Raw genomic sequence first — 20727 nt, 5'->3', positions numbered from 1 at the left:
CAAGGGCTGCTGTGTCTGAGCACTTCATCCTGCTTTCTCCCTTGTCCAAGCACCAGCTTTGAGCTTGCCAGCCTCCCCTTGTGCAGAGGATCTCACCCAGCCACGTCCTTCTGGCAGGAGCTAAATTGCTCTTTTTATGGCAGGAATTAACTCCTGCTCTGGCTGCACTGCCCCACGCACAGGGGCTGTGCTGGCCAGGAGAAAGCTTGGAGAGACTGGGAGGCAGCCTGTGAGCCTGTGTGTGAGTAGCAGAGATAACCTCAGCCCCAGGGCCTCGGTGCCAGTGCACATGTCAGCCAGAGATTCCATGGCCAAAGCACATTCATCGTGCCAGAGATTCCATGGCCAAAGCACATCCATCATATGCCCTCTCCCCACCTCCCCTCCTCCCCTCCTCCCTCCCTCCCTCCCTCCACAGAGAGACCCGAATAGCAAGAGCCTGCTTTTGAGGTTGGAAGTCAGGTTTAGAATTTTAATGATATCCTGTATCCCACAGCCTTTTATTTGGGGAGAAACCGCTGTAAATGACCCATTTTTCTTCATATAATGATAATCATTACCAAGAGGAAAATGAGCACTGAAGCTGGGCACAAACGCAGTCACATACTAGATGGGGTGGCTGATTCTGACTGGCAAAATGCTACATGGAGAAATATACCTTTTATACTTAGCAGGAACATAAAGATGTCTTTAAGCATGCATGTAAATTTGTAACAAATCAGTCACTGTGGCTTGAAACGGGAAGCTGGAGAGAGCAGCCGTAAATATTTGATCTGTTTGGCAGAAAGCTCCAGCACAGCCAAGTGTCACATCCTCCTGCCACATCCTCCTGTCACATCCTCCTGGGGGACAGGACCTGCCTGTGCTGTCAGGTGGGGAGCCCATCTCCCATCTCCCATCTCCCTTCTGAGCTCCTCCTCACCCAGGACCTGGCAAGGAGGAATCTGAGAGCTTCCCACACCTCGGGCATGGCCCCTGCTCCTGGTTTGTTTAAAGGAGGGAAAGAATTTCATTAGCAAGGAAAGCCTGACCAGCCAAGTTTGTGTAAACAAAAGCCTTAGTCCCAAAAGCAGCACTCACCTCTGGGCTGCTGTCTGACCCACAGCTCAGACCCCTGCAGGGGCACTTGCTGCTGCTCTTAGCTGCTCTGGTGGAATCCTCCCTACCTGGCTGGGGATGGATGTCAAGGAGAGGGAATACTGGAATACACAAGTTATTCCTTCAAATCCCCCAGGCCATGCTCGTCTCAGCCCCCCAGCCCCTTCCTGCTGCATGCTGGCTGGCACATGTGCAAGGGGCTGTGGCAGCTCCCAGCACCGCTCCTGCCTGGCTCCCAGGGATGGGCAGGAGGTGCTGTGGTGGCTTTCCTTTCAGGTGACACTCAAGGCACCTCATTTAGTTCCCAGACTTCAGCCCAGCTGCCTCTGACCACAGTGTTCAAGCAGCTAAAAGTTCAATTAGGTGTGACCCAAGGAAAACCTCTAAACATATAATTAATTGCGAGAGTGAGTCCTGAGCCCAGGTGATTGCTCTCCTCTGGAGTGGCCTGCAGCAGCCCCCTAGCCTGGCTCATATGCCAAGGAGGGAGCTGGTTAGGTTTGTGAGTGATATAAGGGGCCTGGTCTCTGGCTGCTGGAATTGAATTAGACATCAACAAGACAGATTTTATTAGATTTATTAGATGGCTGGAGAGAGAAGGCTAGAAACCAGGCGAAGAGAAGTGTCTTCCCAGTGACCTCAGGGCTGCCATTATTTTTCTTGCACTGTGTCAGATGGGTGCAGTGTCATCTCCCAGGTGGTGCCAGAGCAGCAGATGCCAGCACTGCCCCATCCCAGAGGCTGAGGCACAGGCAGGATGAGGAGGGTGAACTGGAGCTTAGTGCCAGAGAGCCTGTTCCAGAAGGAGCTGGCACTGGCATGGACTTCATGATGGAGAACAAGTGCAGAGCAGAGCACCCTGAGGCCCATCTCCAGCCTGTGGCACTAGCAGCCCCAGCTGGGATTTCAGACAGGTTCCCAGCTGTCTGTTGGGGGTGCACCACCAGGAGTTCTCAAGCTGCTAAGGCTTCCTGACAACCAGCATCGAGCTGCTCACATCAATAATTAACATTGGGCCAGCCTTGCCAAAATAAATTCAGCAGCTGTATGGCAAGGCAAAGGTCCTTTGATTTCACAAGCTACCCATCACTTCTGTCTCGTGTGCTGTCCCTGCATTACAAAGGTTTGAGGTGAGCTTTCCACTCAGAAAAATGGCATGATGTTAATGGTGGAGCTTTTACTGGGATACACCCTGCTTCTGCTCAAGAGTCACTGCCCTGGGGAGCAGAAGAAGCTGAGATGCCTTCTCATCTCCTGGGGAGCTGGCTCAGCTGTCAGTGTGACAGGCTGAGCAGCAGCATGGCTGCTCCCAGGGCAGATGGCTGCCTTAGACCTGGGGGAGCAGCAGGATGCCACATGTCACCAGAGCACGAGAGCTGCTGTCAGAGGAAAGGCTCTGCCTCAGAAGGGTCTCTGAGGGGCAGACAGGGAAATAAACCCCGTGGGAACCAGGCAGGCATCACCTCAGGGTGGCCTGGGAGGACAGAGAGCAGCAAAATCACCCCAGGGATCATCTGGCTGCCCATATCTGCTGCTCCTGCAGAGACTGAGCCCTGGCAGTGCTGAGTCCCTCCCAGAGACATGTCCCACAGCCCAGGTGTGTGGCTGGGCAGAGGATGGCCGTGCCAGGCTCAGTGGGAGCCAGCAGACACAATCTCCTTTCATCACAGCCCCTGGGCTCTGCTTCTTATTCCACCAGAACAGCCAGCAGCTGCCTCCTGTTAATTAGGAGCAGAACAATCACTCTTAATCAAAGGCCAGACTGGTGGCAGCAGTAGCAGCCTGCCAAGCTCATCCCACCTTCACTAACCCTGTGCTGGGGGCAGAGGGAATTACAGGGGCACAGTTGTTTCTGTGCCACCACAGCCTGGCAGCAGGGACAAGCTGGATGCCACTCCCAGGGAGGGCAGAGATGCCACTTGCTTTGTGTAGCAGCTGATTGGCCTCTGAGGCACCTCCCCAGCTCTGTGGTGCTGAATCCTCCCCTCCTGGAGCAGCCAGGCCCTCTGCTCACCTGGGGCCTCAAGGGGAACAAGGGTTCTTGTGAGAGCAGGACACCACAGCCACTCTTGCTGTCCTGCCACCCTAGCACAGGCGCTGGAGCAGCACCTCCCAAAAGCTACTTGAGTGCAGAAAGTCCTCAATGCCTTCACCATCAAGTAGAGCAGAGCTCTCCAGGATTGTAGTTTGGATGTCAGACCTCCTTGTCCTCCCAGCTCTCCCTTTGCAGCTTGCCCTGCTTTCCTTGCACCAGGCACTTCACCCACAGCCTTTCCTTGCACTGTGTGGGAGAGGAGAGGAGAGAAGAGGAGAGGAGAGGTCCCTCTGCTGCTGCCTTCAGTCTGAGAGCCAGCCTGGCCCAGGCCAGAGGAGCCAGCAGTGACTCTGCCAGGTCTGTACAGAGCCTGCCAGCCCACCCTGATCCTTCCAGCCCGTGCTGCAGAGTCATCCCTGGCTGAGCACCTCTCACACAGGCAGGAGGTGCCAGCAGAGCTCAGATGCATCTTCCCTGGTAGATCTCCAGAGTTCTGCCCCAGAGCTTCCAGCATCTCCTTCCCCACAAGCATGTTTTTAGCACCAGGAAACTCCCAGTGCTCTCCTATTTATAGCTTCATACTCCAGTTTTCATTTTATTTTAATTAGCTGATTCCCTCTCCCACCTGCTCTCAGGCACCCAATGGATTGGGTGAGGGTGCTGGGAGCAGCACTCAGGAAAGTTTGTACCTCTCTGCCAGCACTCAGGGGAGTGAGGACAAGAAGAGCAAGAGCAAGAAGCTTTCCATCCTCCATCTGTAAGGATTTCCAGCAGGCAGTGGGGGAAAGCATCTGTGTGAGGACTCTGCTCTGGCTCCATGGTTTCCTTTCCCCCAGCACTGACAGTGGGAGGTTAGTTGAGGACATGGTTGTGAGTCACACACCAAAGTACATCCTCAGGCTACTGAAATCGGATCCAAGCTTTGTGCTCCTGGCCTAGCTTGCTCCTGGTGTTTGCATTCCTGCCTAGTGATGGCACGGGAAAAATCCTGTGGTCTTTGTGTGCAGGTGAAACTTGTTGACCACCTGAGTGAGGGCTGAAAGAGATAGAGACCTTTCTATCCAGCAGAGGTCAGAGTTGGTGGTGTGCTGCTGGGTTTTAGTGAGGTGATTTGTTCAACTGCGAGTTGCAGATGCACTCTCAGCCCTGCCATGCCCGGGGCAGGAAGTCCTTTTGTTCCCAGCCCAAGGATGGCACAGCTCCTTCAGAGGAAAGCCAAACAGTTTCCTGGGCAGGGACAGGACCAGTGAGGGTGTTGGTTTTAGCTGCAGACAGCTCCCTCTGGGGTGAGCTGGGAGCGTGCTGAAGGAAACACATAAAATCCAACAGCATCTCCCAAAAAGGGGAGGGGAAGCCTGGAAAACAAAAAAAAACAAACAAAAACCCCAAACCAACCAACAAAACAAAAAGAGAGTTTAATGGGTCAAATTCCCCCAGCAGGGGCAAGTCCTGCATTTTCAGGAGCACTGGCCCTGGAGGGCAGCGGTACAGGGAAAATGCTGATGATTTGGCAGAGGAGCAGCGAGCCCAGGAGGACTCCCGAGGTAGCAGAGAGGGAAATGCCCCAGGACCAGTGGGCAAAGCTCTGCTGAAGAGGGATAAAGAGTGCAAGGAGCCTGCAGGAGAGAGAGGAGGGTGGGGATAATCAGTGAGCAGAACCTGCACTCCACTGAACTCCATGTGCATCTCTCATTGTGGCAAGCATACATTCAGACAGATGTTTGCCAAATGTGCCCTTTTTGGCAACAAACCAATGAACCGTGGGGGATTTAGATGCTTTTATAGCTGGGGTTTGGTCCAGATTAGATCAAAATCTTGAAAATGCACCCAACTTGGAAACGCCAAGAAATTCCTCTGCAGAAGCATTTTGCTGGGAAAATGGTACATTGTTTTGGTAGAGCCAAAATGTAGTATTATAATTTAACAATTTATGTACAAATCAAAATTAATCATTTACCTTTAACTATTTTTAAACACCCGGAACATGTAAAAAGGCACTTTTTTTTTTTTTTTACATGTCTGTCAAATATCATCAAACTCAGCATTGTTGTGAATGGGGAGATGTTCCCAGCAACTGCAGCTGCCTGTGTCAGCAGAAGAGCCCTGACCAGGATGGCTGTGGGGGACAAATCTGGGAACAAGAAGGCCATCTGCCCATCCATCCATCTGTCCATGCAGCCAGCCTGTGCAGGGCTCTGCTTTGGGCAAGCAGCATTTCCCCACCCCATCACCAAAGCAATGTGATTGAGAGGGTAGTTTTATTTTTTTTTCTTATTCAGGCAACAGTTCTGGTACCTTCTGCTTGTGTTTGTTTTTGGGAAAGGGGGCTGAAATGAACCCCAAAGGGGACTGAGGGTGTTAGCAGCAGGAGGGCACAGTCGATGCACTCACTGGTATAAGCAGGAGCTGGTTTTGTCTCACATCGCATTGCTTATTTGGAGCAGGTTCTAGGAACAGTTTGCAGCTCTTTCTCCATCTCTTGATGGGCCTACACAGTAAATTATCTGTAGTCATTAGCAAGTGGGCTGCTTCCTCCTTCAGACACAATTAGTGGGCAGGGTCCGGAAAAATCTTCCTCAATCTCATTTCCTTCACAGGATGCGCTGGAGAGCCCGGTGCTGCCTTGGAGGAGGCGGGGCACAGCCGCTGCCCACAGCGACCTTCCCTGCTCCTCAGGGTACGAGCATCCTCCCTCCCTGCCTCCCTCTGATGGTCCCCAGGGACTGCCCGGGGTGGGCGAGGTGGAACCTCAGCCTCCAGGTCAGCGAGGCTGAACCAGCGGCAGGAACGTGCAGAGGCTCGAGGACCAGCTGGTTTAGAGTTTCTTCTTAGTCAACGCAGAGCTTGCCCTGCCTGCAAGCCCCATCCTTGTGTGGTGCACAGTCACAGGTGGTTCAGGAGTCACAAATGGTGTAAGCAATGAGCAGCAGCTCCCTGTGCCCAGCCCCTGCCGAGAGCAGGGCCCTGGCTGCGGCTCCCTGGGGCACAGCCCGCTGCCAGGGAGCGGTGCCATCCCTTGGTGCCCCTGCCACAGCTGCCAGGGAGCAGTGCCATCCCTTGGTGCCCCTGCCACAGCTGCCAGGGAGCGGTGCCATTGGTTGGTGCCCCTGCCACAGCTGCCAGGGAGCGGTGCCATCCCTTGGTGCCCCTGCCACAGCTGCCAGGGAGCGGTGCCATCGCTTGGTACCTCTGCCACAGATGCCCTGGAGACCCAAGCAGAGGTTTTTGTGCCCATCACCTCTTCTTGGCCCATGCTGCCAGGTGGGAGAAGGCCCTGGTGGAGCAGCAGCTCTCCAGAGGTCTGAAGGGCCAAGTGAGGGGGAGCTTTGGATTTACACTCGGGAAAACTGGAATAAATCAAAGCAATTAAAGTGCAAATGAAGCTTTAAGCAATGCGGCATCCTAATTACCTGGGAAGCGCGTTGTGTATACTTCTGTCTCACTCCCTTTTTTAAAATAGACAGGATCCAAATTACATAAATAATTTAAATTAATTTGCCAGGTAGAGCTGGGCTTTGGGAAATGCTGTTAGTGATGATGTTTTGCAAGGGCTCCAGGAGCCCTGCAGGCTGTCTGCAGATGTGGCTCCCGGGCTGGGATTTGGGGTTTTGTGTGCGGATCCTGCATCCCACAGATCCCAGCTGCTGTGCCGGCAGGGGCAGAGGCAGGAGAGGAGGGCTCTGTGATGGGCGGCCTGAAAGGGCAGAGCCAGCGCTAATTAATCACCGCAATTAGCCCCCGGCATCGCAGGCAAAAGCACAGTTTGGTTTTCTTCCAGACTGCCTGGGCTGGTGCTGGAGCAAGGCTGTGACCTCACATCCTTGGGTAACCACCAGTGCTTTATAGTGTCTGGGAGAGCCGGGAAAAAGAAGTGAAAGACCAAGAAATAACTTCTGAGACAGAGTAGAGGCGCCAGGAGAATGGGGCAAGGTCTGGCTGCACCAATGCTGCTGCTTTCCCTCGGTGCCAGAGGAAGCAGGGCAGCGGTGAGAGTGCAAACCTTGCCCTTCAGCCGGGTTTGGACTCATCTGCAGGACCCCTGAGTCTCTCCAGGAGATCAGCAGCCCCCTCCATTCTCACTGAAACCTCTCCCAACCTGCAGGGCAGCTGGGAAAGGGCACGCTGGGCTGGGAAATGGGGTGTCCCCAAGCACACCCCAGAGATGGAGAGGGGACAGGCTGCTGCTCCCCATTCCCATCCCCTGCTGCTGGCCTTCACTGGGCGGGCTGGATGCTGGCCTTGGGCTCTGCCTTCTCAGCTGGTGACACACTGAGTGTCACTGAGGTCATTTGCTCACTCCAGTGCAATGGAGCTGTTTGGGTAGGGTAGAAGTAGAGGAGAATAAGCAATTAGGGATTGAATTTTGTCCTGGTAAGGAGGCCTGTAGTTGCCAAGACTGAAGCATCGCTTCATCACCCGCTTGTGGGAGTCCTGGCACCAAGAGGGATGCCAAAGCTGTCAGATCCCTTCTGTAGGAGCCTGCCAGTTCTGGCTTACTGACATCCATAGTGCTCCAAGCCCATTATGTTCAGGTGGGCTGCCTTTTATTTACAAGAATTCCTGCAGGAAGGAAGTTTTGTGAATACTCGTCTAAACAAATATTTGCCTCAGATGTGCTCTTGTGGCTGTCTGACGTGGTTATTGTCTTGCTTACTCAGCACAGTTCTCAGGCAGTTTTCCGAATGTACTGTCCAATGCGGTCATTTAAAGGTCACCAAGTAATGGTTGTTTAAAAACGACCTGCTTTTGTCTAATAATCCTCCCAGGAGAGTTTTATGTGCCCCCTCCCGACAGGCTGGTCAGGCATCGCTCACATTGGCAAGCTCTGCTCCGTGGATCTACAAAGGACTCTGTATTTCCATCCAGCACCAGGGCTGCGAGGGGTGGGGAAATCACCAGCTCTTGCGAAATCTGGAGAAGGGCTCACACTGCAGCAAGTGCTTGGAAACAATTTGGAAAAGGCAAGAGGTGCTCACCCTGGCCAGTGCGTGGTGTGACTGGGGAGGAAGCAGTCCCCGAGCCCTGTGACTCAGTCCCTTCCTCCCCTCTCAAAGGTCACCACCACAAATGTTTGTCAGAGCCAGTCCGGGCTGCCGTGAGCCCTTCAGGAGCAGACAGTGGGGAAGGATCTGCCATTTAAACCTATTTTTTTTTTTGCTGCAAACGATCTGCTCAGCAGTGGTGGTTAAAGATCTGTTGGCCGCCGCTGTAAACACTGAATTAACACCTTTCCGTGCCCTGGGTGTATTCCAGGAGGTACCAAAGGGTGTCCTGTCTGGTTTCATGTAGGCATGAGGAGAGGGCTGTGCCTTCCCCCAGCTCCCCAGAGCACACCAGGAACTCCAGGGCACGGGGGCAGGATTTACAAGCAAGCTGCTTCTGTACCTTGCTGTGCTGTGATGCAACCCACTGCCCTTTAAATAACCGCTGTCTTTTGAAGGCATAAATACTTACAGGGTGAAAGAAAAAAAAAAAAAAGCCACCATTCCCTCCTGAAAGAGCTAATTTATCTGGAATTATCTATCCTTGGCTATAAATCCTCTGTAAAACTTGGCATGAGTTTTGAGGCAGTTACAGCAGTGACCGTATATTTTTATCCGAAACCTCAAGAAAGAACAAACTGAAGCCCCAAACGGCAGCTCTGAGTTGTTGCAGAGAGCCACGCTGGCGAGTGGGGCTGCAGGGACTGCCTTGCCTGGGAAGCACCATGCAGCATTTCTCATGAGTTCCCACCACATCTTTTTGGTTTCTTTCTGAGAAATTCGTGCTTGAGAAATTATTTTAACATGCCAGTTTTCCTTGCTGGCAGACTCAGAAGAGCATCCCGAGGCTCCTGGCTGGAGCAGCAGCCTTAAGTCCCTTGCTAACGTTTGCTAAGCACCACATCCTCTGTAAACCAGGGCACAGGTACATGCATCCCTGCTGTCCACCTACTCAGGCACAAGGCAGGGCTGGCTCTGACTCATCTGGCTTCCCACTTTCTCTTCTTTGTTCGTCTTGTCTCCCTGAAGCAGGAAAGGATCCAGCTTTTATTTAAATTAGGCCCTATAAACATAAGCAGCTGCAAAGTAGGGCAGGTTTTTAATGGCTTACATCTCCTTGAGCTTGGATTCTTCCCTTCAGCCTCTGTGGCTGTGATCAGGGTCTGTCTCCATGTGAGCAGTTCAATGACATTTTTGCATGCACTGGGACCTACCTGTTTATTTCTGGGAGTGCACTCCCTGCACAGAAAAGATTAACAAATTAATTAGACAAGTACAGCATGACGAGGAGGAGCTGCGTCCACAAGCAGCTGAACCAGTCCAGAAATCTGCTGGGACATCATGACACCCTGGGGACAGCTTTGCCCTGTCCCCCATGTGCCAGCCCTGACCTCGCCCCTGCTCGAGGAGGGATGTGCCCCACACCCTGAGAGCTGCTCAGTAACCAGTAGAATCCCATGGCTGTAGTTAAGCAGAACTGTCCAGGCTGGGACCTCTGCAGTAACTTGTGGGTCTGTGTCCCTGCTGGAGCAGGGATATCTGGAGCTGGGAATGTTGTGAACCTGTGCGTCCCCACCAGGTGTGTGGTTTTGTGTTGGTGCTGCTGGAACAGCAGAAGCACACAGGGCGTGAGCTTGCTGAGGAGTTCTGGACAGGCAGTGCCCGTGGAAGGGCAGCAGGCTGCAGTCCCTGCAGGGACAGCCCATGCTGTGTGTGTGCTCAGTGAAAAGCTGTTCTGCACCCTCACACACAGCCCGTGCTGTGTGTGTGCTCAGTGAAAAGCTGTTCTGCACCCTCACACACAGGCCAGTGTGTGGTGGGTGCCCCCATGGTGGGATGGTGCCTGGTGGGAGCCTGGCTCAAGCCGTGGTGTGCTGGAGCTGTGGGGGTTGTCACTGCCACCATCCCATGGTCAGCTCTCAGAGGGAGCCTAACGCTCGCTCTTTGCTGTCTTTTGCAGGAATGGAGGGATGCGGGTGCAGCTGGGAGCAGCAGGACACCAGCACAGCCCTGTGGGGATAGGCGTGGAGGTGATTGCCTGTGAGGACACAGCAGGAGCCCCCCAGAGCCCGGAGGAACGTGGGATCTCACTGGGAACAGGGAGAGCTCCCCCTCTGCCCCGCCACCTGCCGTGTGTCCAGGGATCTATACCAGGATTTGGGGCTTGGAGCCTGGAGGCGTCTTAGTGCCATAGGACTGCTGGAGAGCCTGACAGCGATGGGGGACCCACCAACGAGGAGGGACATTCCTCCAGGAGGCCCCGCACACCCGTGAGCCCTGGCTGCTGGTGGTGGAGGGTGCCTGGGGCTGGGCTGCTCAGCCAGCCCTGGGCTGGGGGCAGAGCCACGGTGCCTGCAGGGCACGGCCCCTGAGGGGCGACGGGCTGGCGTGGGCTCTGCAGGGGCAGCCCCGAGCCCCGGGACAGTGGGGCTGCCAGCCGAGCCTCTGCTCCTCCAGGCGCCTCTCCCTGGCGTGGCAGCGGGGGACAGGGCGGCGCTGGGTGCCTGGGCCGGCCGCGGATGCGCCCCCGCGCCGCGCCGGCGGGAGCGCTCCCCTAGCGCCGAGGGCCGCAGGGCCGCCCGCCTCGCCATGGTGCTGCCGCCGCCCGACCGGCGCCACGTCTGCCTCACCACCATCGTCATCATGACCAGCATGGCCTTCATGGACGCCTACCTGGTGGAGCAGAACCAGGGGCCCCGCAAGATCGGCGTCTGCATCATCGTGCTGGTGGGGGACATCTGCTTCCTCATTGTGCTGCGCTACGTGGCCGTGTGGGTGGGCGCCGAGGTGAAGACGGCCAAGCGGGGCTACGCCATGATCCTGTGGTTCCTCTACATCTTTGTGCTGGAGATCAAGCTGTATTTCATCTTTCAGAATTACAAAGCGGACAAGAAGAACCTGGAGACGGTGGCCAGGAAAGCTCTGACCCTGCTGCTCTCCATCTGTGTGCCGGGGCTCTACCTGGTGCTGGTGGCCTTGGACAGCATGGAGTACATACGGACCTTTCGGAAGAAAGAGGACCTGCGGGGACGCCTCTTCTGGGTGGCCCTCGACCTGCTGGATATCTTGGACATCCAGGCCAACCTGTGGGAGCCACACAGGACCGGCCTGCCCATCTGGGCAGAGGGGCTCATGTTCTTCTACTGCTACATACTCCTCCTGATCCTGCCTTGCGTGTCCCTCAGTGAGATCAGCATGCAAGGGGAGCACATTGCCCCACAAAAAATGATGCTCTACCCCGTCCTCAGCCTGGTCACCATCAACATCGTCACCATCTTCATCCGGGCCATCAACATGATCTTGTTCCAGGACAGCAGGGTCTCCACCATCTTTATCGGCAAGAACATCATCGCCATCGCCACCAAGGCGTGCACCTTCCTGGAGTACAAGCGGCAGGTGAAGGAGTTCCCGCAGAACGCCATCGCCCTGGAGCTCCAGCAGAACTCCCTCTCGCACAACCAGACCATGCACAGCGCACAGGGCATCCCCCACGAGCCGTCGCCCACCAGTGAGATCCTGGACACATGAGGGGTCCCCCGGGCCAGCGGTGGTTCAGACGGCCCCGTGCCGAGTGGAAGAGGGATGACGCTGCTTTCCTGCTGCCCGCTGCAAGCACGACAGACAAATCCCGGCAGTGAGGGCTCTTCTAGGCACAGAAACACCAACAGCGTTCCAATTTGAGCTATGGAGTGTCCTCTAGACGTCTTCATCTCAGGTACAACCCTAGGAGTCCTCCAGACAAACCAAATGGACTTGCAAAGGACCTGAACCAGCTGACCCTCTCTCCCCCTCCTGCCACCATCTCCCCTCCCGAGCAAAGACTGCTAAGGTTGCAATGTCCCTTTTTACTCCCCGAGCACCTCACCTTTACTCCAAGCCTGGATCGAAGATTTTGTTACTGGAGACCTTTTTACGGGGTGGGGACAAGGGCATAGGGGTGTGGATTGGGGGGAGGGTGGGGTGTTTCAAGTAAACCCTGTGATCGTAGATGTCTCTTATCTCCAATGGTTGTGTTTACAGTTTCCTATTTATATCGGCTCCGGGGGCTCTCAGGTGTCCTCGAGGTGGGTGAGCAGGGAGCCCTGCAGTGGGGAGCGGGGCTGGGGCTGGCATGGCTGCCCTGCCCCGGGCTGAGGAGGACTGAGCCTCCACCAGCACCCTGCACCAACTCTGCCAGGAGCAATATCTGACGAGCTAGAGCTAATCTAATGCTGGTGTTTTATGTATTTCATTCACTCCAAACGACTCAGCACAATATTTCTATTTTTAGAAGGGTCCCTCTCTCTGTCTCCCTGCCATGGAGAGCCTCCCTGCCTGCAGCAGCCCGAGCAGCCTCCCCAGCCCCAGCACTGCTGCTGGCAGGCAGGGGCACCCAGGAGGGATTAGGAACAAGGATGGCGAGGATGCATTTCACTCTGGCATCAAGCATTTATAAAGAAGGCTGCTTTCCACAGCTACTATATTTTTAAAATAAATATTAAAAAAGGAAAAAAAAAAAGAACAAAAAACCCAACCAAACCCCAGAATAGAGCTGGGAAGAATGTGCTGCCCCAGGCAGGTGGCTGGGCTTGGGGATGAGCTGGGCTGGGCATGGGTGGTGCTGAGGGGCTCAGCCACGGGCAGCAGGGTGGGAGGCGAGGGCCAGCCGGACAATAAAAGCCCCATGAGAGCAATGGCTTCTGGTGGTCTCTTTTCTGCCAGCATGGGGAGGGTGGGGCTCAGCTCTCACACAGCCCAAATCACTTGTCTCTGCTTCTGTCCACCTCCCCTGGACTCCCAAGTGCCATGCTGAGGTTCTGTGCCCTGCACTCGCTGAGCAGTGGGCCCAGAAAGGAAAGGAATCATTTTTCCAGCTGCAGTGCTGCCCCAGGGCTGGGGGCATCTCAGCTGCCTGACCCTGGGGGGAGGCACAAGGAGACAAGCAGAAAACCTGCATCTCAAACACATTGAAATGGAATATTTTTGCTTTTTCTAAAGAAAATGTTGCATTTTGAGGAGATGGAATAAAATGCCTGGTGCTGTTTACATTTCTCTCCCACATTTTCCCCTGGCTCTGCTTACTGAATTTGACCTAAATCCACAAATCATTTCAGTTTCCATCTTCTCAGCCCATCACAATCTGTCCAAAACACTTCAACCATCCCTGATCCAGACTTCCAATTTTAGGACCAGGCAATTGCAGTCTTGCTTGGCCACCCTGTCACCCAGGGATAACTCTAATGTTAATTAAATCCACTGAGAAATAAAACAGTATCTTTGCCAACAAAAGTGAATTTGCGACAGATTCAGCCAATTGGAAAAGTTTCTTCCCCCTTTCCCTCAGGAAACATGAGAGGAAGTGGGCAGGTGATTTAAAAGGTATTAGCAGAAATTAATTAAATTGCTAAATTATTGTGGAATACCTGTGGAATTACATATTACATCTCTGCTGGTTCCTTTAAAATACATGTGATTAGCATCAGTGCAATTAACTCCCAAGTATCTAATAACATTCTGCTGCTCTTTTAGGTAATTAATTTATGAGCCTTTGTTTTATAGTTCTTCCCCAGAACTGAGCAGAGGAAAACCTTCAGGGAAACCTCTGGCATGGTGCTGTGAGCCCTGGAGACTGGGATGTGTCAGCTGAGGCAGTGCCCAGCAACAGACTGAGCCCTGATGCAGAGATCTTTTATTCTGGGGATAAAATCAGTGCTGGGATGGGTTACTCTGATGGGTTGGGTGTATTTTTGTTCAGTTTCTCCCCAACAGCTAGCCCTGCATCCTTGCCTTATACTGGAATACATTAATATTCCCTTGAGCCTGAGCTGTTGCTAAGATTGCTTGGGGGTGTCTGGCTGTGCTCCCTGAAGGCAGCCTGCATGGGAAGGGAATATTGCTTTATCCTTCTGGTCCCATAACCGCCAAGAAGGTTTAGGAGTCCCCACAAATTTTTCTTGAGGTTGCAAGACCCTGCTTTCTACTGCTGACATGAGGTTTTTGTCTTTGTGGAATGTCCCTGTGGAAGGGTGCATTAGGAGCTGCAGCAGGAGCAGAGGTCCTGGAGGTGATGCTCACCTGGGATGCACCACATCATTCCCAAAAAGCCACAGGTGCTCGAAGCCCACTCTGGTGAAGGGAGAGAGAAGAAGCTTTTCTCATTTTCTGCTGTTCAACATCCCCAAGGCTCAGCAGCACAGCAACAGCTTTCTGTTCAGAGCCACCTTGAAGCAGGAATGACAAACTGGCCCCTCCTCAGCAGCTGCCAGAGGGGAGCAGGGAGGGCTGAGGAAAAGGGCAGGGAGGGCTGGGAAAGCAGAGAGCCAGAGCAGCAGCCCCTGGGGCATGGAGACAGCCCAGCAATGGCAGCACTGCAGCTGCTCTGCCCACTGCCTGCTGAGGGTGATGCCTCTTCCCCAGATCCAGTCCTTCCAGCACAGACAGGACTCCTGGGAGCCACGGAACCAGCAGGAGGGTTGGCACAGTGGCTGGGCAGGGTGGCTGGCTCCCAGCCTGGCTGGTTATTAAGGGAAGGTGATATTTTGCTGTGGGCAATGAGAACTAAAGGAAACAATTAAAACTAAATAGGCTGGAACCGAGCAATTTTTCAGTTTTCCACTGAGAAGAAAAAGAGCTCCTTTGTGAACAGTGAAATCCTCCTGGCAAGCTGTAGGATCCCACCTGATGGAGCAAAAGCTGCCCAATTACAATGCGGAAGGGATCCCTGTGCTCCAGTGGAAAATCCACAGGGGTGGTGTCCCTTGCTGCCTTTAGAACCAGGCCACTAGCACTAGCAGCTGTGCCCTTGGCAGGGGAGGCTGGTGGTGCCTTGGGGACAAGGCTGGTGCTGTCCTACCTATTACCAACCCACTGGTCAGTGCTGAGGCTACTCCTCCTTCCAAGTGACACCCCCTGGAGGAGTCAGGTCCACCCTGTAGCTTGCAGGGCACATCAGAGTCATGGCACCCTCTGGAGATGCAAAACCTGAGCACCTGAACCTTTCTGTCGGGCTGGTCCCAAGAGTCAGCAAACTTGCCAGTCCTGCACAGACACAGAGGAGCTGATATCACTGCTGGCCAGTGGCAAAGGGCTGGGCCAAACCCACTCATGTCCCAGGCATTGTGGCACTGCAAAACAGGAGCTCCCAAGTGGAGCAAAGCAATCCATGCAGGCTGTTAGAATGCATCTAGCCCAGACAAGCCCAGCTGGGTGCTGCCCCACTGTGCCAAACTTGGGCAGGGTGGCAGCAAAGGGCTTGAACTGCTGCATGCCTGACAGTGTCTGTGGAAAGAGCCCAGAGCCAGCTCTGTGCCCCAGCAGCCTGGTGGTACCTGCAGTACCTGCTCACTGCCCTGGGTGACCCACAGCGTTTGTGCCCTCCTGGAGCTCCCGTGCAGCCCATGGCAGCCCAAGCCTTTGCTGCTGCATTCAGCTGTGTGCTGGGGGGTGCTGAGTGGGGCTCCAGCTTGTAGCTTTTATTTCCCAAGGTTCTGGCAGCTCTCACATATCCTGCTTGTCCTCACCTCCTTTTGGCAGGTGAAAATCTCTGATGCTGCAGCCTCTGTGCAAGGCTGGGGGAGGGTTCAGTCACTGAGCTGAAAGTGCCCCACGGTTCTGCTGCAGATTCTCCATGTGAGCACGGCTCTGGTGACTTTGCAGGACCCAAAAGGTCTTGGGAGGATTTGGGAGAAGAAATCCACCCACCAGGGCCATGCAGCACGAGGATGGACTCTCTGCAGTGCCACCCAGTGCAGCTCCATGCACTGAAACCTGGAACCATACATAAATAAGGATTTTTTTTTCCTTTGGATCAGTCTGGGTTAATTTGATGAGCAGAGACAGACTGAACTTTCATGCCAATAACTGTTTTCTTCTCTCCTGCCCCAGATTTGCTTCATTTTTTTAGCTCAGGCCAATGCTGCAATAGAAAACATAGGGCAGGTGTCAAGAGCACCTTGACAGCAATTCCCATCCTCCTAAATTCCTCCTGCCCAGGAGCTGTGGCAAAAGTTTGAGTTTCACACCAATTTGATCCTAACTGAATGCCCTGAATTCTTCAGTTGTGTCTGGTTTTTAGGTCTGGCATCCTTGAAGAACAATATCCATTTAAATTGCTGATTTGGGCTTGCTCATTTAATTTCATCTTAATAAAGATTTTATGTGGTTTTGACATATTCAGTGTCTCGAGTGTACTGACACAGCAGCCTGAAGAAGCATTATGACCATAATGGCTCAAAAAGCATTAAAAAGACCCTGGCAAGGTTTATTGATTGCCCTCTTTTACAGCTGCTTGAAGACAAAGACCAGTCATAGGGAAGAGCGAGTACTGTGTTCTGATTTTTTGTGAGCTTCCCGATGTTACAACAAAAGGCAGTTGCAAACAAATGTCTGCAAGCTCTTCATCAGGACATGGAAAAGCAGCAATCCTGTTGCTGGGATGTTGTTAGGAGGGCAGCTTTAAAGGAAGAATCCTGCAGATAGCAGAAAAGTCACCTCCAAGGAAGGGATGTCAAAGTGTAAATAAATAAGTGTTGAAGATGCTGTTAGGAAAATTAATCCACAAACACCAGAGATTTATGTCCCAAAAAGAAGACAGAGGAGTCCTTTTTGACTGTATTCTAATAAAGGCAGAGGCCATGGGGCATTCCCCTGGGATCTCTCACATTTTTGGAGGACGCAGCCTCCTTTTTATCCCAATTTCCCAGCCACATTTCCCTTCTCTCTTTCCCCATTTCTGAGGTACCTGAGAGGTTCAGACTTCCCAAAACACCTGGTACCAAAGATTCCCCTCTCATGTATAACCCTCCCTTTTGATTTTTAATTCTTACGGAATTTAGGGGTTTTTTTCCCCCATTGTTTCTTTCACCTTTCAATGTCTGATTTCATTTATCAGCAAACCTAAAGTTTATTTGTAAAATCAAATATCTTATTCCATTCATCAATCAGTGGAATCCTTCCCATTGTTTCTTTTATCTCCCAGTGCTGATTTTATCTACCAGCAGACCCACAGCTTGTTTGTAAAGACAAATCCACTATTCCTGTCAATGCCCAGGTCCTCCCCACTGGTGTATCCCAGAGGAAAAGCCCTCATGCCTCACTGGGGACTTGCTGTAGCATGTTGATGGAAAGGATAAATCATCTGCCAAAGTCTGTCCTCAGAGCTGTGGATTTCCACATGGGCTCTTCCCAGCTAATGTAGCCCAATGTCTGTGTGAAAACACAAACACATTGTGGGCATTTTATGCTGAGTGCAACAGAGATAAAAATTAGTACAATGATCCATTGGCAAGGTAGGAATGTGCTGGAGATGGGAGAGCAGAATAATTATCTCCTCATGGCTGACATTTGCATACTGAGATGCACCCAAGAGGCCTTTGCACAGCCACCTGCCCAACTGCTGATGGGAGGATTTTTATAAAGACAGTTTACTAATTGCAACCCATTCCTCTAGCCCAGGCAGGGGTGGTGTCTGTTCAGTGGAGCCATGCACCGAGGAAGAAAACCAGCAGCACCAGCCAGCCTGGCTGTGCCTGTGTGCCCAGGAGATGTACTGAGGGTGGTGCCAGCCTGGCTGTGCCTGTGTGCCCAGGAGATGTACTGAGGGTGCCAGCCTGGCTGTGCCTGTGTGCCCAGGAGATGTGCTGCTGCTGCTGGTGCCAGCCTGGCTGTGCCTGTGTGCCCAGGAGATGTACTGAGGGTGGTGCCAGCCTGGCTGTGCCTGTGTGCCCAGGAGATGTACTGAGGGTGGTGCCAGCCTGGCTGTGCCTGTGTGCCCAGGAGATGTGCTGAGGGTGGTGCCAGCCTGGCTGTGCCTGTGTGCCCAGGAGATGTGCTGCTGCTGCTGCTGCTGGTGCCAGCCTGGCTGTGCCCTCTGAGCAGCCCAGAGTGCAGGTGCACAAACCAGATCTTGGCTTCTGGGTAGGGCACAGGAAAGGAGCAAGAAGTTTCCTGGTGTCCCAAGAAGCAAGTGAACAAAACACATCCAGTGGTGGCTGGTGCAGACTGAGGTCCAAGGAGGATCTTCCTTCTCCACCCTCAAGGAGATATTGCTACAACATCAAATCAATTTCGTGCCATAAAGCCAGCAGCCACAAGACCTGCAGGGTTCTGCAGCCACAAATACATTTTCTAGTGCCTTTCCATGGCTGTAGGTGAGTCATCACCCTTGCCTTGCTCTCCAGGGTTCCCCTGCTTCTTCAAATCTGCCATGAAATAGGAATTCACCGCTCACGGGGCCGAGGATGCTGAGAACCAGAGTGCAGCACCTCGAGCATGCCAGGCACATCCTCCTGCCCCCAGGTGGGCCAGGCCAGCAGGCAGCTCAAACCCCAGCATGGCAGCTCCCAGGGCTGCTCACATGGAGCTGCCTCTGCCCAGCAGAATAAGTACCTCAAGCAGAAAAAGGCACTGTTTCCTTTCCTGTGCTGGTGCCAGGGAGAACTTAGTATTCAAAAACTGTTTTCGGATGTTTCACTTCACAGCTGGTGAATGAACTCAGAGAACTCAATAAACCTCTTTGTGAGACATTATCTCTGATTAATCTCTCAAATGAGGTTGGCACCTGGAATTGCATAAATCTTTACCTGCACATTGTAGGAAACAGGGGAACGGGCCGTCATCAGAAAGTGTGTTATAATGGGAGAGTCCCAAACAGCAAATAAAGAAGAAATCCTTGTAAAATTTTCCTCTTGATCTCCTCCTGGCAAGAGGAAATCAACTTTTGGAGGAGATGAGTCCTTGGAGGATTTTAGTAGATAGGGCAGCACCAGGGCCTTCAGCAGTCTGCAGATGTTCCAGAGGCACTGCCTTTCCATCAGACATCTCAGGAAATGTCCAAAAACTTTAAATGGTGCTGCCAGCTCAGGAGCAAACTGTTTCACAAGAGCTGCCAGCTTGCAGATCCCTGCCTGATCCCAGCTAGCTGCTCTGGACACGGTGTGGTTCCTGTCTCATCCTTCTCCTGGCTAGACTGGCTTGCTGGAGCACCATGAACCTCCAGCATGTGCCATCAACCTCCTACGAGTGGGACACAGCCACCAAAGCCACCTCCCTGAAGTAAGACAGCTCTGAAAAATGGTTGGAAAGGAGAGAGATGATTTAGCAAGTCTTGAACAGCTTCATGTAGAAATAGCATCCAGAGTGTTCTATCTTGCAGGGGATTTTGAAATTTATTTGGGCATCCTTTGCTTTGGTGCAACAGATGGTAGGGAGGCATGGTGGCCTGGAATATTAATGCTTCCTCCAGCATCCATGTCCTCAGAGCAACTGGCAGCTCCATGTTTTTGCTGAGCCTCATGCAGCCTCATCTCTCTCAGAGCTGGGCTCTTCCCACATCAGCAAGGAATTAAAATGTGTGGCTCTGTCAACAGTGGCCTCCTCAAGGGTGGGGCATTTTGCATCAGAAAAGCTTCAGGGCAAAGGCTGGGGCTGGGAAGCAGGGATGTGGTTATAGCAGGGATACCATCCACTTTGCCCAAATGGGAAAGTTAGGAAAAAATAAAAATGCAGTGAAGCAAATCTGTTCTGTGACTGTAACCACCACCATTGCTGGAAAGGGTATTCAGCCTGGATTTTAAGAGTTGTCTTTTATTGATGCCTAATGTTCCATAACCAGTGTCCAACGAGGAGCAATTAAGCATTCCCTTAGATAAAATGTATGTCTTCAGGCAATAACCAGGCAAAGGATCTTCTACTATGATGTCAAGAAGTGGCTTTGTACCATGGAACTGAGTGTGTCATAAAAATCCCTCTGCTGCCCTGCAATGGCTGCTTTCTCCCCGCTCCTGGCATGCTGCAGCAGCTCCCTGCATGCTGGAGCAGGGGAGCACTGCCTGCCTCAGCTCCCCAGCTCCCAGCTGCTTGGTGAGCAGTGCTGAGCCCAGCCTGCCCTGGTGCCTCAGACAGCTGCACCTGGCACCTCCAGGAAGGGCACAGTGACACAGCTGCACAGTTCAATACACCAGCAATCACACAGATACATTTCATGGTGCCCACTCAGAGATCTGCTGCCTGAGCTGCAGCATACTGGGATGCTGAGCAGCACACCAGCCTTTCTCAGCCCCAGGGAGGCCTATAAAAGCCAGCAGGATGTGGAGCAGCATTTCAGTCCCCTCCAGGGCTGTGTAGGGAGGAGCTGGCATGATCTGCCATGAATCTCAGCCCTCCCAAGCACGGTGCTGTCAGCAGGCCAGGTGATTTCTGCTGGGAGGACAATGCCATCAGTCTGGTGGCTCGTGCCATCCCTGCTTTGCCCTGCTGGGACTTCTGAGCATTGCTCCCCTGGCTGGCTCTGTCTGGCACACTCATCTCTCTCATACCTCACACCTCTGTCAGGCACTTCCCAGGGGCTCTGCCTGATGGAGCTCTGCCTTTATTTTTCTTACAAGTAGAAAATTACACCTATACTATTAAGTGCAAAGAACATGAGTGCTGTGGGGCTCAGGGTTTGAAAGGCAGTGTGTACTGATGGCTGCTGTGCCTGTGCCATCCTAACACTCACTCCTTGATTCTTTTGTGTTAAGAAGGGCAGCACCAGGCTCAGGGCACGTGGACTATGTCCTTCAATGCTGGCTCTGCTCTTCTTCCGTGGGTTCACATGGCATCCTGGAAATGCTGCCAATGCCCACAGTCAGCTAA

The 20727-nt window shown here is 53.0% G+C and overlaps 1 protein-coding gene across 1 annotated transcript in view; it reads left to right on the top strand.

The window, feature by feature from the left end:
* Positions 1-12792, top strand: part of TMEM121 (transmembrane protein 121) — a 36941-nt gene extending 24149 nt beyond the window's left edge. Inside the window, exon 2 of the mRNA XM_077181892.1 lies at positions 10076-12792. Coding sequence (XP_077038007.1) covers positions 10705-11643 — 939 coding nt within the window. The 5' untranslated portion in view covers positions 10076-10704 and the 3' untranslated portion in view covers positions 11644-12792. The remainder of the gene's footprint in view (positions 1-10075) is intronic.
* The last annotated feature ends 7935 nt before the right edge of the window (positions 12793-20727 follow it).

This window comes from Agelaius phoeniceus, chromosome 8 (assembly GCF_051311805.1).
Source record: "Agelaius phoeniceus isolate bAgePho1 chromosome 8, bAgePho1.hap1, whole genome shotgun sequence".
NCBI classification, from domain to species: Eukaryota; Metazoa; Chordata; class Aves; order Passeriformes; family Icteridae; genus Agelaius; species Agelaius phoeniceus.
The sequence above is the reverse complement of the archived record's forward strand: the minus strand, read 5'-3'. Positions and strand labels throughout refer to the sequence as shown.